This window comes from Vitis vinifera, chromosome 13, assembly GCF_030704535.1.
Source record: "Vitis vinifera cultivar Pinot Noir 40024 chromosome 13, ASM3070453v1".
Lineage (NCBI taxonomy): Eukaryota > Viridiplantae > Streptophyta > Magnoliopsida > Vitales > Vitaceae > Vitis > Vitis vinifera.
Genome location: NC_081817.1, coordinates 27310198 through 27330835, shown reverse-complemented (window position 1 = coordinate 27330835; position 20638 = coordinate 27310198). Strand labels below are relative to the sequence as shown.

Here is a 20638-nt window from a genome sequence, read left to right as displayed (position 1 = left end):
TTACTATAGCTTTAAAACATCTTAGTATTATGGCATTAGACATCAAGATGAGCATTAGAAATTAGGGTTTGTAACTTTATCCTAAGAAAGCATGGGCTCGATACAATAATATTTTAATTCTTTAATTAAGTATATGTGTTTTTTTTTTCAATCCTATGGAAAGGAACTACGAAGTATCTACACATTTCATTAAAAGATGAATTACGATAATTTTTAAAACCAAACTTTATAACGTCTTTAGGAAAATTTGACGTCAAAATAATGGACCGTAAATCACAAATAATTTCAATTGGGTAAAACAATTGAGTTAAAACTTTGACTTGTGACAATTGTGTAATTATGTCATGCGTTCAATTAATTTTGATTTATCTAATAGTTTGTATGAGAAAAAATACAATGAAAAAGTGTTTTAAAAAAATAATATACATATATATGATAATATTTTAAAATCCATTTATTAGTGATTTTAGGAAGTACTTTTAACTTTTTTTAATACTATAAAGTTTTTATCTTTCGAGTATTGAAAAAAATAAAAATGTTTCTTAAAATTATTATCAAACACACTCTTAGAATATGCATGATTATCATAAAGTACTAAGAAAATAAAAATATATATATATTACAAATATTTTTTTTATATTTGATTTTAGGAAGATTTTAACAAAAGTAAAATATAATTAAAAGCAATAAAAAAATTATACATATTTTTAATTATTTAATCTTTATATAGAAAAGTTAAATAAATGAAATAAATTTGATATAGGATATAAAAATAATTTATTAACTTTAAATCTATTTTTTTTTCTTTCATTTTTTTCTACTTTTCTTATGTATTTTCTTGTTCTTATATTTTCGGTTAAACTTTCCAAGAGAATCAAAGGTAACCAAAAAGTCATGGAAAATAAGGGATGTAAGCAGCCTATCGTTTTTTAAGTATAAAATTATTAACTTGTAAAGATGATGAAATTAGAGATTTGTTATCTTTTTGTAAATCTGCTACAAATGAGGGGTTATGAAATTCCACCTTTTTTTTTTTTGAAAGAAATTTAAAACTTAAAAATTCTCCAATAAAAAAATCCATGCAAATTTTTTTCTCGAATGAATTCTTTCATTCCAAACACCCAACTTTGATTTCAAATCTCACTTGGTGGACTATTTTGGGCCTCCAACCCAAGCCCATATTGTGTTGAAGCAGATGTAGACGGGCTCATATTGGGCCCTAGGCCGATCCAAAACCCAATGGTCCAAACCGAGACCGGCAAACTCATAGACCTTCCGATGAACCTATCCGCATCCTAGCAGAACCCAAAACCCTAACAACCCTAAAACCCCCACCGTTCATCTCCCAGACGGTACGTTTTCAGTCGCAGAAGCTGCAGAGAGCAAACCCTAGGTGAACGAGCAACAATGGAGATGGAAATAGAAGAGCAAGGGGAGACAGGCAAGAACGTGATGTGCCAGTTGACGGACCCGGAAGGTAATCATCTGGGACCTCCCATGTATCTTCCTCAGAACGCTGCTCCCAAAGAGCTGCAACAAATCGTAAACAAGCTTCTCAACAATGTGAGTTTTCACGAATTTGGTGTTTAGATTAGTTAGTACATTCTATGATTTTTCTCAGGTGGTCACATTTGAACATACACTTCACATATGTTAGATTTCTTTTTTTTGGACTGTATTTATTTGACTTTTTAGCTGGATTGCTACAGTCTGGAATGAGACATTTTTCTTTGTGAAATTCTTGATCAAATTTTTGGTGGAGCGTTGGCTGAATTCCTGAATTTTTGAGTCGACTTATTTATTTATTTATTTTTTGGCCTGGACTTATTCTCAATTGGTTTCGTTTATGGATAATTGAAACCTAATAGGGATGTCTGGTTGCGACTGCTGGTAGGCAAATAACTTGCAAATTTTGTATTCGATTTAGGTAGTTTTTGTTTTTCTTTTTGTTAGTATTTGTCAAAGTTTTTAAGCTGAATACAGGAAAAAATTCTTATTTTTTTGTATCAAAATTTACCTGATTTTATGGTTATTTTCACATGTGATTTGCAATTCAATTCATCTGGGGTTTCTTTTTTAGTGTACCGGTATCCAATAATTAAAATTATGCTTGGAAGATGTTCAAGAAGTTGTTAATTTGGAAAAATGGTTTAGGAACCATACCTGTGGAAAATATATAGTTGGTTGTGTTTGCTATTTTATGAACTAGTTGGGTGTTGAACTCTGCATTTTTTGGGGTCTTCAGGAGGAGAAGCTACCTTATGCTTTCTACATATCAGATCAGGAACTTGTTGTGCAGCTTGGAACATATTTGCAAAAAAACAAAGGTTTTAAGTCTTCGGCATTAATTGCTCTTACAGTAATTCTATGTGGTGGAGCATTTTGTTTGATACAAATTTGGCTTCTTGAACTTATTTTTATTTATTTTGGGCAAACAAATTTCAGTTTCTGTGGAGAAGGTGCTGCCCATAGTTTATCAACTGCAAGCAGTTTTCCGAATTCGTCCAATTAATCGTTGTTCTTCAACAATTGCTGGTATGAGATTTAGGTTTCTTCCTGTCATGACATTGATGTTTCAAAATTTTTTATTTGCTAAATTATATTATGTATGAAAATTTTATGACAAAGGAGTTGCTTCTTATTGAGAATTGCTTTTTTTTTGTTTTTGTTCCTTTTCCTTTGTTTAGCTTGCTGCTTCTTGCACCCTGTCTTTTATTTGCTTATCACAAAATAACCCCCCCCACAAAAAAAAAAAACAAAATTTTTGCTGATATGGAGTGGTTTGACGTGGGTTCCATTTCCACCTAAGGACCCATGAAGACAATATTATATCACTTCCTCCCCTTTTTTTCTATCCTCCACTTTTTAATGAATACTTTGTTTTTTAAATTCCTTTTTATGTTTTTTTTATAAGTAAATGATTGTATTAAAAGAGCATAAAGTACACAAGAGTACACTGGGAATATACAATGAGCGAGGAAAACATAACAAAAAAGGGGTGTAAACAAGAAACAACTCTCACCCTCAAGAAGGACCCAACCAATCTACACAATCGATTAAGGACAAAGAATTCCCATGAATGTACACTCAAATCCACAAAGCAATATTGTTAAGGAATGAACTTTTAAGACTTTGATCTAACATCTCCTTATCTTCAAACAGTTTTCATTTCTTTCCTTCCATATAGTCCAAAAAATATATAAAGGGGCAGAACTCCAAGCCTTCCTACGCCTTCTTCTCACAGAAGAACCTAGCCACCGTAGTAGGGTGTCCCAAACTGAGGCAGAAATAACCCATGGGATACCAAATAGAGAGAACACCAACAGCCATGAGATCCTTGCCCTAGCACAATGAAGAAGAATGTGGTAAATGGATTTTGACTCCTCTTTGCAAAGAGCACACCTATTGACTAACGAACAACCTCTTCTTTGGAGCTGGTCCAAATTCCTTTTTATGTTTTTATCAGGGATAATTTTATGATTGCTTTCGCTAGGTCTCTCCTTGAATGCAATGTCTTTACCAACATAACGCTATTATTATTATTGATTGTTTCTATAAATCTGTCATGTGTATTTGTCACTACAGGTCACACTGAAGCTGTACTCTCAGTTGCCTTTAGTCCTGATGGACGACAATTAGCAAGTGGTTCAGGTGACACAACAGTTCGGTTGTGGGATCTAAATACTCAAACACCAATGTATACTTGTACAGGTTGGAAAATCCAAGATTTGTGTCTAATTTACAATCTGTTTACTTACAATGTTTAGTTTTTTACAAAATTTTTGATAGTATACCAAAATAATAAGCTATTCCTGTGTACATAGGGTGTGCCCCCTTTGTTTGTTGCTCTTAAGTGGATGTTTCGTTTGTTATCAAAAAGAAAAAAAAAATGCTATTCCTTGTTATTAAAGATCATGTGGCATTTGAGATGCTCATGTAGTACACCCATGCTTGTCCAGATGAGAGAAGTAACTGTCTTTTTTTTAAGGGTGCTATAGGGGGATGAGGATTATACAAAGAGCGCGTTCAGAATGAACTTTTATTTAATGATAATGTGAAGCATGTTGGTTGGTAACTTTTTTATATTGCAATTGTACTAATATTTTATTTTCCAACTTATTTAGGGCATAAGAATTGGGTTCTTTGTATTGCATGGTCACCTGACGGCAAGCATCTTGTTAGTGGGAGCAAGGCTGGAGAACTTCAATGCTGGGATCCACAGACGGGGAAGCCATCAGGCAATCCACTTATTGTAAAGCCTTTAAATTTGAATCCCCTATCTTATTTAGTGATATTCCTAGTTGATATTTGAATGCTACTTTGATTTTCTTTTGAACCACTTACAAAGTTTAATCCAACTTCTGGAGTCTCATTGTGGTTGTTGAGTGGGCTTCACAGCATTTTGTCTCAGAATTGAAATCCACTTGATGGGTCACCATCTTGTTTTCCTGTGTCTTCATGTCACCCATGTGCTTGAATGGTGCGTTGGATTTGTATTCAACCTTTATGTTAGTAACTTTGCAAGTGCTTGAAATTTTTAACATTGATTTTTATTTAGAACTCCCTATAACCTGTAGTTTCCTCAAATACGTTAATTAGTAATCATCCCTGCTACTTTCTTTTCTGTAAGTAACAAGGAGAAGATTATCTCATCTAGAATCAATTGTTTATAGCCAATAAATTGGAGATGTAACTGTGTACCACTACCCAAGAGTGTGTTGGACATATGAATGACCAATGATTAATTTTATTGTGTGCAGTATAAGACTCTGCATGAGGCTTGTATTACTTTCATGTCGATCAATCTTGACATGTATTGATCTTGATTTTCTTTTATGGTATTTTGGATGCAAAATCTTGATTCTTAAAAGACCCTCTGTTTTTTTAGTGATGAAACTAATGGAATGAATTTTCAAGTCTATCATGTGAACCATCCTAAGGAATTTATTGGATACTAATATTTGAATTTACTTCATGTCAGGGCCACAAGAAATGGATTACTGGAATATCTTGGGAACCAGTCCACCTCAGAGCTCCATGTCGTCGGTTTGTAAGTTCTAGTAAAGATGGTGATGCACGCATATGGGATGTCTCACTTAGAAAATGTGTAATTTGTCTTAGTGGCCACACTCTTGCAGTAACATGTGTAAAGTGGGGTGGAGATGGAGTGATATACACAGGGTATATAGTCTTTTATCTGAAGTTACTAATGAAATAATTTGTCATCAAATCCTATAGTTTTGTGTAAAAATCTAGTATATTCACATATCCGTTGCTCACATCTTCTGCTCAACTATTGCAGCTCCCAGGATTGTACCATCAAAGTCTGGGAAACTTCACAAGGGAAGCTAATTCGGGAATTGAAGGTAAATGCAAATTTTTTTGGTAGTTATGGTTTTCTGAAGTCTAGTTTCTTCTTTTCCTCTCCACATCAAGGGGAAAAGGTTGTCAGCTTATACAATAATTTGCATTTTTATTATTCTCATTAGCTTTTTCCTATTATAAATATTGTTGTCATTATTTTTGAGAAGTCTATTAACTTGTGTATCTTTAGATTCTAGTTTTGACGAGTGCATTGTATAAAATTATTGGGTATTGCATCGTTATAATTATTCCTTGTTTTCTTGTTCTCTCTCTCCCACACACCCCCCCCCCCCCCCCCCCCCCCCCCTACACACACACACACACACACACAATATATATATATATATATATATATCCAAGGTGACAAAATGATTTCTAGTGGTAGTTTAATGCTTTATTTTAATTGATGTTAGGGCCATGGGCATTGGGTTAATTCCCTTGCATTGAGCACTGAATATGTTCTTCGCACTGGAGCTTTTGATCATACTGGCAAACAATATACATCTCCAGAGGAAATGAAGGAGGTAATCTTTTGTTGGTCGAATTTAAATTTAAACCCATCCTTCTTTTTATATCCTTCTTAGGATTTTGCACTTACCATTTTTGTTTCCTTGTTTTTAATGTGTTCTATTGAAAGAGAGAGAAAGAAGAAAAACCTTAATTCTCATTCATGTAATATCTACTTACAATTGAGAGATATATATATATATACAAGGCTAGGAGTCCTAACTACCATACATGTGGCCTATATTAACAAGGAAAGATAACATAGTATAAATACATTATATTCAACACTCCCCCTCAAGCTGGAGCATATACGTCATATGCACCAAGCTTGTTACAAATATATTTAATCCTAGGACCTCTGAGAGATTTAGTGAAGATGTCTGCTAGTTGATCATTTGAATTAACAAAACTTGTAGCAACACATCCTGATTCGATCTTCTCTCTAATGAAATGACAGTCAACTTCAATATGCTTGGTCCTTTCATGAAAGACTAGATTGGATGCAATATGTAATGCGGCCTGGTTATCACAGATGAGTTTCATCTGTTCATCCTTTCCAAATCTCAACTCCCGAAGAAGATGTCTCAACCATATGAGTTCACATGTTGCCAAAGCCATAGCTCGATACTCGGCTTCAGCGCTAGATCTGACCACTACATCTTGTTTCTTACTCTTCCAAGATATTAGATTACCTCCAATAAAAACACAGTACCCTGAAGTGGAACGTCTATCTGTGGGTGAGCCAGCCCAATCTGCATCTGTGTAACCAACAACTTGAGTATGACCTCTGTTCTCGTACAATACACCTTGGCCTGGTGTACTTTTGATATATCGAAGAATGCGGATTACGGCATCCCAATGGCTATCACATGGTGACTGTAGGAATTGACTAACAACACTCACAGGAAAAGAAATGTCTGGACGAGTAATGGTGAGATAGTTCAATTTACCTACGAGCCGTCGATATCTCCCGGGGTCTCCTAAAGGCTCCCCCTGTCCTAGTACAAGTTTGACATTCTGATCCATAGGTGTGTCTACCGGTTTACAGTCTAACATACCGGTTTCTTCCAGGATGTCTAAAACATACTTCCTTTGGGAAAGAACCACACCAGAACTGGATTGAGCTATCTCAATTCCCAAGAAATACTTGAGTTTCCCCAAGTCTTTGGTCTGAAAGTGGGTAAAAAGATGTTGCTTTAGTTTCTGAATACCATCCTGATTACTACCTGTAATGATGATGCGTCCACATAAACAACCAGATAAATACACTGCCCCAAGGAGTTATGATGATAGAAAACTGAATGGTCTGCTGTACTGCGAAGCATGCCAAACTCTTGAACAACAGAACTAAAACGGCCAAACCATGCTCGAGGAGATTGTTTCAAGCCATATAGAGAACGGCGTAACCTGCACACTAAACTAGACTCCCCCTTAGCAACAAAACCAGGAGGTTGCTCCATATAAACTTCCTCGGCAAGATCACCATGAAGGAAGGTATTTTTAATATCCAACTGATAAAGAGGCCAAGAGCACATAGCAGCCATGGAGAGAAGCAGACGTACAGAAGCAATCTTGGCAACAGGAGAGAATGTCTCACCATAATCAGAACCATAAATCTGAGTATAGCCTTTAGCAACTAAGCGGGCCTTAAGGCGATCAACCTGACCATTAGGACCAACCTTAATTGCGTAGACCCAACGACAACCAACGGTAGATTTACCAGAGGGTAAAACAACAAGATCCCAAGTGCCATTAGAGTGCAGAGCAGCCATTTCATCCACCATTGCCTGGCGCCAGCCTGGATGGGAAAGAGCTTCATGGGTGCTCTTTGGAAGAGAAATAGAGGATAAAGCAGAAACAAAAGCAGAATAGGGTGAAGATAATCGATGATAACTCAAAAAATTGTAAATAGGATGAGGATTACGAGTAGAGCGAGTACCTTTCCGAACAGCAATGGGTAAGTCATTAGGAGAAGGCAGAGCCGGGGCAGGTGAAGCCGAAGGGATAGGAAGTGAGTCAGCAGATGCCTCAGCAAAAGGGAGAGGAGCAACGACACGAGGGCAACGATGATAAACCTGAAGTGGTCGAGGAGGCATAGCATCAGGTGGGGAGACAATGGGAATGGGCAAGACTTCAGACACAGGAAGAGACTCAGAAGTGGTGGAAAAGAATGGTGAGTCCTCAAAGAAGGTGACATTAGCGGAGATAAAGTATCGATGAGTCTCAAGGGAATAACAACGATAACCCTTCTGAAGTCTGGAATATCCCAAGAAGAGGCACTTCATGGCTTTGGCGGAAAGCTTGTCCTGTCCAGGAGTGAGAATATGAACAAAGCAAGTACAACCAAAGACACGAGGAGGAAGGAAATAAAGTGGTTGGTTAGGAAAGATAAGGGAGTGAGGAATCTGATCATGTAAGACAGAGGAGGGCATACGATTAATCAAATAACAAGCGGTAAGAACAGCGTCCCCCCAAAAACGAAAAGGAACGTTACTATGGAGGAGGATAGTACGAGTTGTCTCAACAAGATGTCAATTCTTGCGTTCAGCTACCCCATTTTGTTGAGGAGTATGAGCACAAGAAGACTGATGAAGAATCCCATGATGAGACATAAACGAAGTAAATTGGGCTGAAAAATATTCCCTGGCATTGTCACTGCGTAACACACGAATAGAAATGTTGAACTGAGTTTGGATTTCAGCATAAAATTTCTGGAAAATAGAGAATAACTCAGCTCAATTTTTCATTAAAAATAACCAAGTACATCGAGAATAGTCATCAATGAAAGTGACAAAATACTGAAATCCTAAAGTAGACGCAGTCCGACAAGGACCCCAAACATCAGTGTGGACAAGCTCAAAAGGAGACTTTGCCCGATTATTCAAACGCTTTGGGAACAAGACACGAGTATGTTTCCCAAGCTGACATGACTCACACGGAAGCGACGACAAAGTGGAAAAACGAGGGACCATCTTCTGAAACTTGGAGAGACTAGGGTGGCCCAGACGATTATGAATGAGGAGAGGAGCATCAGTGGAAATGCAAACTGCAGGAGATGAATCCGAGGTGAGGTGATAGAGGCCTTGAGACTCACGTCCTATGCCAATCGTCTTCCCCGTACTCCGGTCCTGCAAGGTCACAAATTTATCAGAAAAGGTAATAGAGTAATTAAGAGTACGAGTGATTTTGCTGATGGAAATAAGATTAAAAGGACATTCAGGAGTATAAAGGACAGAAGTGAGAGGTATAGAAGGCAGAGGAAGGGCCAAACCAATACCTTTAGCCACAGTTTGAGAACCATTAGCTAAGGTAACAGTAGGTAAAGCAGAGGTAGTAGTAATAGAGGAGAAAAGATCCTTATTACCAGATAGGTGATCAGATGCTCCAGAATCTAGAATCCAGGGTCCAAGAGAAGATGTGTGGGTAAGGCAGGCAGAGACATTACCAGGCTGGGCAACAGAGGCAATAGAAGCCTGAGATGTCTGAGATACGGAGGAGCTCGGAGGCTGAGGCAGTGGAGAATCAGAGGACTGGGCCATATGGGCAGTGCGAGGAGGCCTTCCATGTAACTGATAGCAACGATCGCGAGTGTGGCCAAGTTTATTGCAATAGGTGCAATGAGGACGTTGGCCTCTACCTCGGGTACTACTGCGTCCTCCTCGAGAGGTAGTTTGAGAAACTAACATAGAAGAATCTGAAGTGCTATTAGATGGCAAAGTCTGAGTGGACGAGATACGGAGGAGACGAGCAAACACATCATCCAAGGACGGAACTGATGAACTACCAAGAATCTGATCACGAATAGGCTCAAGATTCGGACGGAGGCCAATAAGAGTAAGGACTATGAAGAACTTGTCAAGCTGTGTTTGTTGAGCCCCAACATCAGGAGTAAGAGGCATCACAGTCAAGAACTGCTCCTTAAGAGAGGCAATCTGACCAATATAAGTAGATAGATCCAAGTCCTGTTGGCTGATATGGACAATAGCAGAAACCACCTTATAAAGACGCTGGATATCATTCGTGTATAATCCTTTGGCCTGAGTCCAAAATTTAAAACAAGTTTTATAGGCCTGAAGATGAAGAAGAATCCTGGGATCAACCGATTGCCATAATACACTACATAACTGTGCATCTATCTTCCTCCACTGTACGCGGTCAACCTCAGGGATATCTGCCTCCTGGGTAACCAAGTGATCCTCATATCCTTGACCCATAAACCAAAGTTCAACAGAGGCAGACCAGGAAAGATAATTTTCACTGCCAACCAATTTCTCTGAAGTAATCATAGGAGATCCAGATATGACAGAGGAAAAAATGGAAGCTTTAGTAGCCATATCCACTTATCTTATGTTTGGATCGAAGAGAGCCCTAATACGGCTTCAGATTGCGGCGTGGCACCACCGAAAAAGGGAGACGGCCTCAGATCGCGACGTGGTACCACCAGAAAGGTAGAAGAACACTTCCCAAGGCACGTGCAGGGATTGGGGTGGAGAAAAAGTAGCCGAAACTTTACCGGAAAGGCTGTTTGGAGGGCTGACAGAGACAAAAATCCCTAAAAGAGGTACGTGCAGGGCTCGGATGGGAGAACCAGGTAGGTAGGGATGCTGGTCGGCGTCAGGCGAGGCTGGAGGAGGAGGCGCGTCGCCGGAAAAGGCCTCACGCGCCGGTGCGTGAGATTCAGTCGCCGGCCGTAAAAGTGCGCGTGGTCGGCGCGTGGAGGGTTTTCTGGCTCCGATGCTTTTGAAAAAGTTGGAGATCTCCTCCAGGCGCTCCTCTTGGTGTGGTCGGTGTCGGAAAAAGACGTCGCCGGAAAGTTCGCCGGAAAAGTTCGCCGGCGGTGAGTGTTTTCTGACGACGATCCAACTGACCAGAAAGTATTGGGAGATGGGGAAGGTGACCGGAATGAAACACGGTCACCGGAAGGTTTCCCGGAGTTGATGACACGGGAAACAGGAAAGAAGGTTTCCCGGAGTTGATGACACGGGAAATAGGGAAGAATTAGGTTTTCTTCCTTGGCTCTGATACCATGTTGAAAGAGAGAGAAAGAAGAAAAACCTTAATTCTCATTCATGTAATATCTACTTACAATTGAGAGAGATATATATATATATACAAGGCTAGGAGTCCTAACTACCATACATGTGACCTATATTAACAAGGAAAGATAACATACTATAAATACATTATATTCAACATGTTCCTTCTTGTTCTTTCACAGAAATGCATAAACAAAATCAACAACTTTGTCCATGCATTAACGTAACCATTTGGTTTAGAAGTACAAGCCCTATTGCAGCATTTCAATATATCTAATTATGTCACCAATTAAAATCATGTGTTTGGAATCTCAGTAATTTTCTCAATTTGTATTATTTCCTTTTCAAAATCATGCCCATTTTTTCCATACCCTTTAGCTAGTCTCCATGGAAGCTTTCTGTGGTTGTTACAGACATGGCGGTATCTGCATATCAATCAATGCTTTTCCTGATTTTTTTTTTTTTATAAAAAAAAAAAGCAAAAACAAAAACCATCAATCAACGCTTTTTGATGAAAACTGTTGAGAGAGAGAGAGAGAGGAGAAAAACCTTATTCATTCATTGTAATCTCTACTTACAATTGAGAGATATATATATACAAGGCTAGGAGTCCTAACTACCATACATGTGACCTATATTAACAAGGAAAGATAGTATACTATACATACATTATATTCAACACTCCCCCTCAAGCTGGAGCATATACGTCATATGCACCAAGCTTGTTACAAATATATTTAATCCTAGGACCTCTGAGAGATTTAGTGAAGATGTCTGCTAGTTGATCATTTGAATTGACAAAACTTGTAGCAACACATCCTGATGCGATCTTCTCTCTAATGAAATGACAGTTAACTTCAATATGCTTGGTCCTTTCATGAAAGACTGGATTGGATGCAATATGTAATGCGGCCTGGTTATCACAGATGAGTTTCATCTGTTCATCCTTTCCAAATCTCAACTCCTGAAGAAGATGTCTCAACCATATGAGTTCACATGTTGCCAAAGCCATAGCTCGATACTCGGCTTCAGCGCTAGATCTGGCCACTACATCTTGTTTCTTACTCTTCCAAGATATTAGATTACCTCCAATAAAAACACAGTACCCTGAAGTGGAACGTCTATCTGTGGGTGAGCCAGCCCAATCTGCATCTGTGTAACCAACAACTTGAGTATGACCTCTGTTCTCGTACAATACACCTTGGCCTGGTGTACTTTTGATATATCGAAGGATACGGATTACGGCATCCCAATGGCTATCACATGGTGACTGTAGGAATTGACTAACAACACTCACAGGAAAAGAAATGTCTGGACGAGTAATGGTGAGATAGTTCAATTTACCTACGAGCCGTCGATATCTCCCGGGGTCTCCTAAAGGCTCCCCCTGTCCTGGTACAAGTTTGACATTCGGATCCATAGGTGTGTCTACCGGTTTGCAGTCTAACATACCGGTTTCTTCCAGGATGTCTAAAGCATATTTCCTTTGGGAAAGGACCACACCAGAACTAGATTGAGCTATCTCAATTCCCAAGAAATACGTGAGTTTCCCCAAGTCTTTGGTCTGAAAGTGGGTAAAAAGATGTTGCTTTAGTTTTTGAATACCATCCTGATCACTGCCTGTAATGACGATGTCGTCCACATAAACAACCAGATAAATACACTGCCCCAAGGAGTTATGATGATAAAAAACTGAATGGTCTGCTGTACTGCGAAGCATGCCAAACTCTTGAACAACAGAACTAAAACGGCTAAACCATGCTCGAGGAGATTGTTTCAAGCCATATAGAGAACGGCGTAACCTGCACACTAAACCAGACTCCCCCTGAGCAACAAAACCAGGAGGTTGCTCCATATAAACTTCCTCGGCAAGATCACCATGAAGGAAGGCATTTTTAATATCCAACTGATAAAGAGGCCAAGAACACATAGCAGCCATGGAGAGAAGCAAGCGGACAGAAGCAATCTTGGCAACAGGAGAGAATGTGTCACCATAATCAGAACCATAAACTTGAGTATAGCCTTTAGCAACTAAACGGGCCTTAAGGCGATCAACCTGACCATCAGGACCAACCTTAACTGCATAGACCCAACGACAACCAACTGTAGATTTACCAGAGGGTAAAACAACAAGATCCCAAGTGCCATTAGAGTGCAGAGCAGCCATTTCATCCACCATTGCCTGTCGCCAGCCTGGATGGGAAAGAGCTTCATGGGTGCTCTTTGGAAGAGAAACAGAGGATATAGCAGAAACAAAAGCAGAATAGGGTGAAGATAATCGATGATAACTCAAAAAATTGTAAATAGGATGAGGATTACGAGTAGAGCGAGTACCTTTCCGAACAGCAATAGGTAAGTCATTAGGAGAAGGCAGAGCCGGGGCAGGTGAAGCCGAAGGGATAGGAAGTGAGTCAGCAGGTGCCTCAGGAAAAGGGAGAGGAGCAACGACACGAGGGCGACGATGATAAACCTGAAGTGGTCGAGGGGGCATAACATCAGGTGGGGAGACAATGGGAATGGGCAAGACTTCAGAAACAGGAAGAGACTCAGAAGTGGTGGAAAAGAATGGTGAGTCCTCAAAGAAGGTGACATCAGCGGAGATAAAGTACCGATGAGTCTCAAGGGAATAACAACGATAACCCTTCTGAAGTCTGGAATATCCCAAGAAGAGGCACTTCATGGCTTTGGCGGAAAGCTTGTCCTGTCCAGGAGTGAGAATATGAACAAAGCAAGTACAACCAAAGACACGAGGAGGAAGGAAATAAAGTGGTTGGTCAGGGAAAAGAAGGGAGTGAGGAATCTGATCGTGTAAGACAGAGGAGGGCATACGATTAATCAAATAACAAGCGGTAAGAACAGCGTCCCCCCAAAAGCGAAAAGGAACATGACTATGGAGGAGGAGAGTACGAGCTGTCTCAACAAGATGTCGATTCTTGCGTTCAGCTACCCCATTTTGTTGAGGAGTATGAGCACAAGAAGACTGATGAAGAATCCCATGATGAGACATAAACGAAGTAAATTGGGCTGAAAAATATTCCCTGGCATTGTCACTGCGTAACACACGAATAGAAATATTGAACTGGGTTTGGATTTCAGTATAAAATTTCTGGAAAATAGAGAATAACTCAGCTCGATTCTTCATTAAAAATAACCAAGTACATCGAGAATAGTCATCAATGAAAGTGACAAAATACTGAAATCCTAAAGTAGACGCAGTCCGACAAGGACCCCAAACATCAGTGTGGACAAGCTCAAAAGGAGACTTTGCCCGATTATTCAAACGCTTTGGGAACGAGACACGAGTATGTTTCCCAAGCTGACATGACTCACACGGAAGCGACGACAAGGTTGAAAAACGAGGAACCATCTTCTGGAACTTGGAGAGACTAGGGTGGCCCAGACGATTGTGAATGAGGAGAGGGGCATCAGTGGAAATGCAAACTGCAGGAGATGAATCTGAGGTGAGGTGATAGAGGCCTTGAGACTCACGTCCTATGCCAATCGTCTTCCCCGTACTCCGGTCCTGCAAGGTCACAAATTTATCAGAAAAGGTAATAGAGCAATTAAGAGTACGAGTGATTTTGCTGATGGAAATAAGATTAAAAGGACATTCAGGAGTATAAAGGACAGAAGTGAGAGGTAGAGAAGGCAGAGGAAGGGCCAAACCAATACCTTTAGCCACAGTTTGAGAACCATTAGCTAAGGTAACAGTAGGTAAATCAGAGGTAGTAGTAATAGAGGAGAAAAGATCCTTATTACCAGATAGGTGATCAGATGCTCCAGAATCTAGAATCCAGGGTCCAAGAGAAGATGTGTGGGTAAGGCAGGCAGAGGCATTACCAGGCTGGGCAACAGAGGCAATAGAAGCCTGAGATGTCTGAGATGCGGAGGAGCTCGGAGGCTGAGACAGCGGAGAATCAGAGGACTGGGCCATATGGGCAGTGCGAGGAGGTCTTCCATGTAACTGATAGCAACGATCGCGAGTGTGGCCAAGTTTATTGCAATAGGTGCAATGAGGACGTTGGCCTCTACCTCGGGTACCACTGCGTCCTCCTCGAGAGGTAGTTTGAGAAACTAACATAGAAGAATCTGAAGCGCTATCAGATGGCAAAGTCTGAGTGGACGAGATACGGAGGAGGCGAGCAAACACATCATCCAAGGACGGAACTGATGAACTACCAAGAATCTGATCACGAATAGGCTCAAGATCCGGACGGAGGCCAATAAGAGTAAGGACCATGAAGAACTTGTCAAGCTGTGTTTGTTGAGCCCCAACATCAGGAGTAAGAGGCATCACAGTCAAGAACTGCTCCTTAAGAGAGGCAATCTGACCAATATAAGTAGATAGATCCAAGTCCTGTTGGCTGAGATGGACAATAGCAGAAGCCACCTTATAAAGACGCTGGATATCATTCGTGTATAATCCTTTGGCCTGAGTCCAAAATTTAAAACAAGTTTTATAGGCCTGAAGATGAAGAAGAATCCGGGGATCAACCGATTGCCATAATACACTACACAACTGTGCATCTATCTTCCTCCACTGTACGCGGTCAACCTCAGGGATATCTGCCTCCTGGGTAACCAAATGATCCTCATATCCTTGACCCATAAACCAAAGTTCAACAGAGGCAGACCAGGAGAGATAATTCTCACTGCCAACCAATTTCTCTGAGGTAATCAGAGGAGATCCAGAGAGAACAGACGTAAAGATCTGATTTTTGGTGGTCATATTCACGTATTTGGATCGAAGAGAGCCCTAAGATGGGTTCAGATTTCGGCGGAGAGAGAAAAACAGTGAAACCACGGCTGTGAGAGGTGCAATCAATGGAGAAAAAAAGGTCGTGACGTGCCTGGAGAGGAAGAGAAGCAGCACCCAAGCCTCGGGGATGGAGGGGGAGCCCTGTCGGAGGTGGCCGGAATGGCAAGAAGGCCAAAAACAGGGAAAAAATGGAGATGCAGGGCTCGGGGAGGACTGCCGGAGGGCTAGAAGGCCAAGACGGCGCCGAACGAGCCTGGAGAGGTGTCGGAAGTGGCCGGAAAGTGGGCCACGCGCCGTCACGCGCCGGCGCGTGGGTGACAGGCCGGAGGAGAAGGGCGGCGCGTGGGGGCGCGTGAGATGCCGGTTGCCGGTGGGGTTTCCACTGGCGTGTAGATCAGCCTCCGGCGGTTCGGAATATGTGGTCGTTTCCCGGAAAAAAAGGTCGCCGGAAAATGTCGCCGGAAAAGGTTGCCGGCGTGATGGAGATCCGACGGCGATGAGGTTGAAAAAAAAAATTAGGTTTTCTCCTTTGGCTCTGATACCATGTTGAGAGAGAGAGAGAGAGGAGAAAAACCTTATTCATTCATTGTAATCTCTACTTACAATTGAGAGATATATATATACAAGGCTAGGAGTCCTAACTACCATACATGTGACCTATATTAACAAGGAAAGATAGTATACTATACATACATTATATTCAACAAAAACTATCAATCAACGCTTTTTGATGTATTTTCCTCGATTGCATTTTAGAGTAATACTGGACCCTTGAATGTGAAACATGTCCGATTTTGTCTTTTCTTTCCAGACACGCATCATCTTTTCAGGGCATTGGGCTTGGATGAACCCAAAAGCTCAGCTACAAAATGAAACTTGAATATTAGTCATGTTTTCTGTTCATAGATTGATAAAAAATGTTGAATAAGATCAAGAAAGTTGTTAAATTGGAAGATGATTTTCTTACTGTCACAAAAAATATTTTTGATAGGATTCAAAAAAAAGTATGTTGATTCAAAAGTTAAAAATATACTAACCCATGGGGCTATGATTCTGTATATGGTTGTTTCATGTTTTTAAGATCTGTAATTTTGGAGCCATGTTCAAAAGGCATGTGCCTAAGATTGAGGTCATGGTCCAGAAATTGGGAAAAGGATTTAGGGTAGGCACATAGAGGGCTCATGCCCCACCCAAACTATCTGTATTCGGGCTTCTTGGTTGTTTTTGGCTTTGCTATTCTTTTTCTTGTGGTTGTTACTTCGCTTAAAGGACTTTTGATTCATGATTCAATGGATTGTTTACTTTCTGATATAAATAAATAAATAAAATGAAAAAGAAAAAGATGAATCTACGTCTCCCAAAGACCCCTTGACCAAGAAAAGGAAAACATTTGATCAAAAAATATTTTAACTCTAAAACAGAAAGTTCTAATCTTTGTATTGTTCTTTAGAGGATGTGTCAATCGAACCGATTCAAACTACAAGTTTTGCTGAATTTTTTGCATTAAACTACTGAGGATGTTCAATCAGTAGCATTAGCACCATTGTAACTAGTCTTGGTGTATGATATATCCTATTTCCATGCTCAAGGTAAGCCTATAATTGTATCATATGCACCTCAAAAAAGGTCAAGTTACTAAAATGAATATCTCTAACTCTCTCTCTCTCTCTCTCTCTCTCCCACCTGCACATACACACATGCAAGCACGGTTTGTGCAATTCTTCCCCTCCAAAGTCTGGCCAGCTCTTTCTTCATCCTTTTCTAAACAGCTGCTCATATTTATTCCTTATTACTAAATCAGGTGGCTTTGGAAAGGTACAAGAAAATGAAAGGCAATGCGCCAGAAAGACTGGTTTCAGGATCTGATGATTTCACCATGTTTCTTTGGGAACCTGCTGACAGCAAACATCCCAAAACTCGTATGACAGGTCATCAGCAGGTACAAACTTATATTTCTTACAGTTAAAAAGGTTGGCTAAGGCATTTTTCATGTCATTGTTTCCGTAGGTTGTTGCTTAATGCTGATATGGTAACCTATGTTGGAAAATAATCTCAAATTTAATTGCTTCTGTTGTGATGTTGTTTATTAGGAAATAATTAGACAAATAATCCTATTAACTTATGCATATGCCTTGAATGACGACTACGTAGTTGTGGTCACAAGTGGGAAAAAAACTATCTACTCCAGGGGGTAGTTTAAGGTGTTTCAGTTGGTGTAGGTTTGGGGTGTTCTTTGGTTTTGGGAGTACCAGCCAGGGATAATCCAGCTTTTGAGGGGGTGTAGGAGGTTGGTATTTGCTTTTTCCTTCTCTCTCTTGCTTGCCTTTTGTATACTTCGTGTGTACTTTGATGTACCATTTTCCAAGTGCATTTTGTATATTCTCTAAATTTACCTATCAAAAAAATAAAAATAAAATGAAACTCAAGAACTTAGGGGGGTAGAAAATCCCCTACAAAAGGAATCAACTGTTTTGCTCCCCATCTTGCTGAAATATCGTCTACCTGGTTAGCTTCCCAAGGAATCCAACAGAATGAACACCCTAACTCTAGAGTAATGTCAAAAATTTGGTGTAGCCATCCATCAAACTGCCACGAGCGTCTCTCATCATTTACCCAATATATCACTACTGTAGAACCTCCTTCTACTAGAAGACTAGATAAACCCTCGGGTTTAGCAAGCTTTAGCCCTTTCATCAACATTGAAATCTCCACCTCAATGGCTAGACCCACTCTAGCATTCTTAGGGAATGCTTTCACTAATGATCTATTATGATCTGTAAGTGTTCCTCCAATTCTCAATTGTCCTGGGTTGCCCAAAGAGCATCCATCAAAATTCAACTTGACATTGCCCATTGGAGTAGGCATCCATGGGCTGTTTTTTATCAATGAAGTTCTCTATGCATGGTAAAGAGACCCTAAATTTTAAACCTATCCAATTGCATCGATTTCTTTCTTCAAACTCTTAAGTTGAGCCTTTAATGTTTTGCTTGCTGTCAGCTTGTGAACCATGTTTACTTTTCCCCTGATGGACAATGGGTAGCAAGTGCTTCGTTTGACAAGTCTGTCAAGTTATGGAATGGTACAACAGGGAAATTTGTTGCCGCTTTTCGAGGTCATGTTGGTCCTGTTTATCAGATAAGGTTTGAATTGCTCTATTATTTTTGTTTAAACCAATCCTTTCTTTTGTACAGACAATCATCTTGTTTCATGTTGCCCTACAGTTGGTCCGCTGATAGTAGGCTTCTTTTGAGTGGAAGCAAGGACTCTACACTGAAGGTAAATTGTAGAAATTATTATCTTCCTTTTATGGTATTGATGGGCTTATCATATGGTTGAATCATTCTGTTTCTTTTTTATAACTTGTCAAGGCACTAAAAAATAAAAGAACCAAGGTAGAGATAGGAAAAATATTTCTTCCTGAGTTGAGTTATACTCTTTCTGTATGAAGTTTTTGGTAAACTACAGTTAGATATCGTCATATGACACCTTTTTTTTCCCCTCAAGTTTAAACAGTAATTTGGGAAAGAGTAATGTGTAATATGTAATATGAAAATATACTAAAATAAAAAAATCCTATAAAGGCCTACTTTGGATATTTCTAATGGATCCTGCCTTGCACTCTTGACCACCACAGACACTCCCATCACACTAAGCCTTGTAGTTGTGTTAAATTGTTGCAAATCTGTCAAACCAATTACTAATATTGATGATGGGCATGTATACAAATCTGGGGCTAGAATTTTCAGAGCTGGTGGGAAATTCTGTGCCCAGTTGGAAATGTGAGTGCTGTCCTTTTTCACAGCAACAACATATCAATTAATTCGATTAATATTGTTTACCATATAGGTTTGGGATATCAGGACACACAAGTTAAAACAAGATCTTCCAGGCCATGAAGATGAGGTATGTTCTTATTCCAAGTCTAGTTAATATTCTTCTTTTGGCATTGACCTGTTTTAATTAATGTTTTCCTCCTTTTCCTATTCTGGAAAGGTTTTTGCTGTTGATTGGAGTCCAGATGGTGAGAAGGTGGCCTCTGGCGGTCGGGACAGGGTGCTCAAGTTATGGATGGGTTGATGGCTGAAGGAGATGTATGAAATGAAGATTGACATGATTCTTCCACAACATGATGGACCTGGCAGGCACTCAGCTTCTGCCTACAGTTACAGTCTACCTTAGGTGTAACTTAAAGGTTGTGCACCAAGTGCTGATGTTTTGAGGGATTAAGGGTGGTTTGTGGAGCAGTCCCCTTTTCAGAGTATTTCCGGTATTCTATCAATTGGTTCAGGTGTTCTACAACTTTGGGACACCTATAGTATCTAGATAAGCCTGCATGCTGGAGAAAACCCTTCTGATATGCTCTGTACCCATTCGTCGAGAATGGTAGAAAACTTTATTCAGCTGTAATATTTTTATTACTTAGACTGAATCTTATTCATTAGGTTTGCAGATCAGGAAAAAGGTGCCATGGCTTTGAATGTCTCTTTAATAGTAGCTCTGTGCATTGATCCAGAGAGTTTGCAGCATGACAGTTGAATGAAATTATGAAATGTAGCACTCATGGGCATATATATCATATGAAATTTTTTAAATAGAGCACAACTTGTTTGACTTTACATGGTTTGCTTGCTTCAGCTGTGGACCTTTAGGTAAATACCACCCCAGTATCCTTCGATGGTTGGAATATCTGAGCACATATGTTACCAATTTCTTTTCTTCAGCTCTGTTTTCTTTGTTTCTTTCTTGGTCAAGCCAAACAATTTGGTTATTCTTCTTTTCTTCGTCCCATCAGGATGCAGCATCTCATGCATTTTTTTGTATTGGGTTGGATCCTCTCCTTATACCCTCTCCTTCCACCCTACGGAAAAATGATATCAAGAGAAGTGTTGTTTCTCCTTTTGCATTAGACAATATTCTTTTAGTCTAAACTTGAAGGTGGATTGCTAGAATCTGGGCTCTTGGAAAGACTTAA

At 39.8% G+C, this 20638-nt stretch overlaps 1 protein-coding gene across 2 annotated transcripts; it reads left to right on the top strand.

The window, feature by feature from the left end:
- The first annotated feature begins 1285 nt into the window (after nucleotides 1-1285).
- Nucleotides 1286-20282, top strand: LOC100262007 (notchless protein homolog). 2 transcript variants are annotated; one of them, XM_010661154.2, is made up of 13 exons: nucleotides 1286-1563; nucleotides 2246-2327; nucleotides 2446-2535; nucleotides 3586-3711; nucleotides 4125-4252; nucleotides 4982-5181; nucleotides 5303-5366; nucleotides 5778-5888; nucleotides 17468-17605; nucleotides 18664-18806; nucleotides 18888-18942; nucleotides 19513-19569; nucleotides 19685-20282. In XM_010661154.2, exons 1-13 carry the CDS (start codon nucleotides 1408-1410, stop codon nucleotides 19748-19750), a joined length of 1416 nt encoding a protein of 471 aa, XP_010659456.1. In that variant the 5' UTR covers nucleotides 1286-1407; the 3' UTR covers nucleotides 19751-20282. The 2 variants fall into 2 exon arrangements, with proteins under 2 accessions (XP_010659456.1, XP_002276009.1); XM_002275973.5 differs by having other exon boundaries at nucleotides 1287-1563; nucleotides 19660-20282.
- The last annotated feature ends 356 nt before the right edge of the window (nucleotides 20283-20638 follow it).

Excerpts from the sequence above, each read along its gene's own strand:
- LOC100262007 (XM_002275973.5), top strand. The coding sequence starts at position 1,408 with ATGGAGATGGAAATAGAAGAGCAAGGGGAGACAGGCAAGAACGTGATG. Across the intron at positions 2,328-2,445 it reads ATATTTGCAAAAAAACAAAG|TTTCTGTGGAGAAGGTGCTG; the intron begins GTTTTAAGTCTT and ends AACAAATTTCAG. Across the intron at positions 3,712-4,124 it reads ACCAATGTATACTTGTACAG|GGCATAAGAATTGGGTTCTT; the intron begins GTTGGAAAATCC and ends CAACTTATTTAG.